Source organism: Triticum urartu, chromosome 3A (genome assembly GCF_056163025.1).
Source record: "Triticum urartu cultivar PI428250 chromosome 3A, HENAU_Tu73, whole genome shotgun sequence".
Taxonomy (NCBI): Eukaryota; Viridiplantae; Streptophyta; class Magnoliopsida; order Poales; family Poaceae; genus Triticum; species Triticum urartu.
Genome location: NC_141875.1, coordinates 496,422,707 through 496,427,888, shown reverse-complemented (window position 1 = coordinate 496,427,888; position 5,182 = coordinate 496,422,707). Strand labels below are relative to the sequence as shown.

General features: G+C 59.0%; 1 protein-coding gene across 1 annotated transcript; it reads right to left on the bottom strand.

Annotated features, from left to right (window-relative positions):
• Positions 1-2,752: 2,752 nt before the first annotated feature.
• Positions 2,753-3,867, bottom strand: LOC125544609 (VQ motif-containing protein 19-like). The gene has a single exon (XM_048708351.2). The coding sequence runs from the start codon at positions 3,734-3,736 to the stop codon at positions 3,020-3,022; it is 717 nt and encodes a 238-aa protein (XP_048564308.2). The 5' UTR covers positions 3,737-3,867; the 3' UTR covers positions 2,753-3,019.
• Between the last annotated feature and the right edge of the window lie 1,315 nt (positions 3,868-5,182).

The window sequence follows — 5,182 nt, the reverse complement described above, 5'->3', positions numbered from 1 at the left end:
GAGTGGAACCAACAAGGCTGCAGCGACCTTTCACAAGGCCCCGGACAAAAGGTTAGACGGCGGAGTCCATCGGGAGAGACGACTGCCGATCTACCACCAATCTACCATGGCCGGTGGGTGGGTGCGTCGCACGACGGACGGACATGGCACCGCGCCGAGGACGACGGACCCTACCCTACCCTACCCTACCCTACCCTACCCTGCCATGTCGTCTCCCGCGCGCCCGTCCAATCCACCTCCTGTGCAGATGCCCCCCGCCACCTGACAAGATTCAGCACGCACGCACGCACGCACCATCAAGCGGCCAACGAGGATTTACGCTAGGCCGGCCGGCCGGGCGTACGAACCCAAACAAACAAGTCTTCTCGCACACACGCTGCCACTCCTGCCACTCCGGCTCAGCACTAGTGTAGCATGCATCTCTGCCCTGCTATTTCACCGATCCTTCCTTGAAATATGCTCTTCTACCGAGGCCAACTCCACCGCACGACCCTAAACGAACGTTCAGATTGGCCGGATTTTGTCTTTTTGAGGCGCCGATGAATTTGCCCGTGTCCGTCTTTGTCAGATGGGTCGTGCGTGCGCGCACCGCGCGGCCGCACCCCAAATCGTGTCCAGGGTGGACGTGAATAAAAGAAATATTAAAACTAAAACGAAATAACTAAAAAACTAAATAAACACATTTTAGAAAAACATAAAATATATATAGGGAGCGGCCACAAAACGGCCCAGTTTCCACGGCCACTTAAAAGGCCCATTTTTCATAATTAACATATAAAAAAATAAATAAAAACGCCTCCGCGCTCCCGCGCGCTCCTGCCGCGCCCGTCGGTGCCGTGGCCGTCGCCGTCTCCACTGGCCGCCGGTGTCGTCATCGTCGCTGACGAGGTCGACGTACTCCGGCGGCGTCCAGAGATGGGCCGGAGGTGCGTGGTGGACGGGGGCGGGCTGGACGGCCGGAGGTGCCTGCACCACCTCCTCCCGTGGCGAGGCCTCCCGCTCCGGTGACCGCGGCGGAGTGGGGCACCAGTTCACGCCCACGCCGGCGGCCATCTCCGGAGCAGTGCAGGACCAGCCCCACCCCTGGCCCAGCAGCTGCTGGAACGTGGCAGCGGCAGCAGAGAGGGCCATGGCCTCCTCCAGGCCGTCCCACTGCCGCTCGTCGTGCGTGTACATGGAGTCGTCCATGACACGCTGCAGGAGACGGGCCTCCTCCTCGTCTGTCATGCGAGGAGGTGGAGGGGGCGACGGAGACGGCGACGGCGTGGGCGTGACGCCGCGGACCCGCCTACGCCCGCGCTCCTGGGCGCGCTCCCGTGGCCGCCGCGGCCCCGTCGAGGTGCCGGCGAAGAAGGAGGCGCGCCTGGTGTCGTGCTCGTCACGAAACCAGGTGTCCCACAGCGGGGAGTCGGGGGCGTACCTGGCGTCGTAGAATAGGTCGTCGGGGAGGAGGCGGCGGCGGCGCTCGATCTCCTCGCCGCGCGCACGGCCGCTCGTCGGGACCGGCGGGATGGGGACCCGGTCGGCGGAAAGGTGCCAGTTATTGGGGAGATGGGCGTCACTCCAGGGGAGCGGCGTCCTCGTCTCCCAATAACGGTGGGACACCGACGCTCGGACGTAATGCCGGTCGCGCTCGCCGGCGGACATGGGCGCGATGGAGAAGGCGGGCGGCGCGGGGGCCCGGCGTGGTGGCGATGGCGAGGCGGGCTCCTCCTTCACCGAGCCGCAGCGGCGTCCCGACGAGGAGCCGGCCTCGCGGTCGTGCCTGCCTTTGCGGCCGTAGTTCCAGAGGCCCATGGCTGCGGGTGGCCGGCCGGCGAGGTCTAGGCTAGGGTTCGGGACGTGGTCGCCGCTGTCGGGTTTCGAGGAGGCCGCGGGGTGGCGTGGGGCAGTGTGGACGACGACCTGTCCACGCTTCCCACTTAAAGGACGACGACCGCTCAATTGCGGATGACAGGTGGGCCGCCCGCTCGTGCGCATTGATGTGGGCGGGTGGGAGGTAGGTGGCCGCCTGCCACGCGGCCCCGACGCGGACGAGCGCGCGTCAGTTTGGTGTCCGCCGCGACCCAAACCCGGCACAAATTTACACTCGAATTGGGTCGGCCCGGACACAAAACGAATAAGATGGGTCCGGGCCGTCGCGCGCTGGGCCGCCTTCTTTCTTCATTTTATCTCAAACGGCGGGGCCAGATAGGATAGGGTCACGCGGTGGAGTTTGGCCCGATGAGCGTCAAGGACTGATGAGTCGGTCGCTGAAAAACATGCAAGGAGTAACTGCGAATCCTGGCGCGGTTGGTACCTCCTGGGCAGATGATCCAGGTACTACTAGGAGTAGTACATCTGCCTCGAGGACTGCTGGTTCGAGACCGAAAAGTGCCAAGCGCAGCACACAGCTTGTCAGCAGAATTTGAGCTTTTGCAGTACAAGAATCACTCCCATGCAAATTTTGTGTACTACTACTACTTGCAGTATACTGTCGAGGTCATATTGTGTGATGCGAGCATACCAGAGAAGAAGACTCGAGGCAGGCATGTTTCCAAATACCTCACTTGGATTGCAGCCAGCAGCGAACGCCGGATTTTGGACAATTATGGCAGCTTCAGACCATATGCATCCACATGCACTGCTCCTTTCCACGAGATTACAAGGCCGCAACAACGGTGGTGGTCGATGAAGAGCAGAGGTAATCAATCCAAACAGCAACCCAAAGAAGATCAGAATCGGGAAAGGATCTAGCATAGCAAGCTCGATCGAAATGAAGCTGTAATTAATCGATTAATCGAGTCGCAGCCCCAAAAGAGAACCAACTCCCCTCTTCCTTTCAAGAAGGGAGCAAAAATTACAACAGCGGCGGCGCCGGCGCCGGCGAAGAACGACACAGCAAACACCTTACTTACTACTATGGAACTAGAACTGCGAACAAAGGACGGCGATGATACAGCGACGATAGTAGAAGTCGTAGAGTACTTCATGGCTGGCTGAGCAGGATGCGCGCGCAAAGGCGGAGGCTTTGGGCCACTCACTCGGCCGGCGCCGCCGTCGCGGACGCGGCGGCCATCCTGGGCGAGCTGACGGGGAACAGCGGGAGGAGCCGCGGCGGCTCGGCGCCCCGCGGCGAAGGGTGGAAGAAGAAGCCCTTGTCGGCGATGGCCGCGCGCTCCGCGGCGTCCCCCGAGGACGACGCCGGCGAGGGGAAGAAGGGGTCGCCGGTGAGCGGCGTCACCGGGCTGCTGAGCTTCAGGGACGGGAAGTCCAGGACGCTCGGCGACAGGATCTCCGGCGCGGCGGAGGCGTTCCTCGGCGACGGCGGCGCGCCCATGGCCAGCGGCGCGATCATCTTGAGGTTCTTGAGGCTGCTCCGCCGCTCGTACAGCTTGAAGGACGGCTTCTTCGGGCGGCACGGCCCGCTCCCGCTCGCCGCCTGGTTCCCGGCGCTGCCGTTGGTCGTCGCCGCGGCGGCGCTCTTGGAGGACTGCTCGGAGCCGGTGAGCATCTGGACGATCTGCTTGAAGGAGGTGGTGTCGGCCTGGACGAAGGTGGTGGGGAACGGGGTGGTCTCGATGGTGCGGGGGATGGGCCTGGGCGAGGGCGGGAGGTTGTGTGGGTGCGGCGGCTGCGCGCGGTGGTAGGGGTGGGACGGCGAGGTGGAGGAGGAGGAGGAAGAGGAGGTGGAGGACGACGGGGAGTTGGGGTCCTGCGGAGGCATGGGGAGGAACTGCTTGGTGCACGGCTCCATTGAAGCCTTGCGTCTGCGTATGGTTAGAGTTGGGATGCGTGAGCTTCTCGGGGGCGAGGAGGAAGGGAAGGGAAGGGAAGGGGGAGAAGAGGATTTGAAGCGAGGAAAAAGGGCCGGGGGTTGGTTAAGAAGAGAGATAGAGAGGGAGGGGGAGGGAGGTTAGAGATGCATTGTTGTTGGTGTGAACTGTCAACTGGACTTTGGACGGATGCTTTCTCTCTTTCGCCCACTCACGTCCGTTACTTCGGCTTTTGTTCCTTTTCTTGCTGGGGTTTCTCAATTTTCTCTCGTCTTTTTCCTTTTTTTTTTCTACCTAGTATCTACAGCCGGACTTAGGCAAATCCAACCGTCATACACGCATCCCAGAAGCGGCGAAGCACAAGCCGGACGATCATCTCCTCCTCAGAACCGCGTGGGGTGAGTTCGGGATCGACGGATCTGAAGGTGTAGAACTCGGATCCGCTGGCCCCCATATCGGAGTAGGCTGAAGATCGCCGGACGGGGTGGTGTGTAGTGGAGGCGATGGAGTGGAGTGGAGTGGCTAGGGTTTGGTTCAGGGAGCGGATGGAGACGATTATATGTGGGGTCGGGTGGGCTAGCGTTGTCCGGATCCGACGTGGAGGACGCGTCCGGTCGTGCCTAGGCCTCCCCATATATGCCCCGTATTTAGATTGGATATGAGAGGCGCCGATCAAACTAGGGGTTTGAGGCGCTCGTCTGGGTCGCTTTTTTTTTACCGGTCATTTACCAGGCCATCCGCCCGAGCGTATGGAAGGGGTTTGGGACGCCCAGCTGTACATGCTCTTACTCGGCGGTGTTGGAGTGTGCTCCTGGTGCGAGCTCACGTAGACACAACCTCTGTTGTTTATTGTTCTTTCAGAACAAGGCCAATTGTTTTTTTGGAGGGAAATACCTGTTAATCATTTTCTGTTATTTACCACATACACACCATTTCAAGAGAATGCCGAATAGGTGGATCGTTCATTGGCCAGCAGAGTCCTTAGTATAACATTAAGAAAGGTGACGAATCCACATTTATACATGTACACGTGCATATAGTAGCAGGGTCATAACAACAGCAAGGAGCTGAAGCACCATGTAAGAGATACAACACTGATTTTTGGCATAATCTCATTCACCCTTCAACTAAGTTCCTCTAGACAATTTAATCCATAAGTGCTATCAAGTCTGTTGAAATTAACAACATGGGGTTGAGCAATTCAATCATCACTTTTGCTACAATTTTCTCAACTCCCAAGTCTTGAAAGACTTTCTCTTGTGCATATTTATCCTTAGTTAATATCATTTCATTCGAAAACAGTCCCATGGCAAGTATCGATTATCTAAACTAAACATAACAAATGCTACAAAATTATTTCACGCGGTGAACGTTGGGGCAACGACCTCAAAGGCATGTGGATGCTGCAAGTCGGTTCCTGTTGGCGT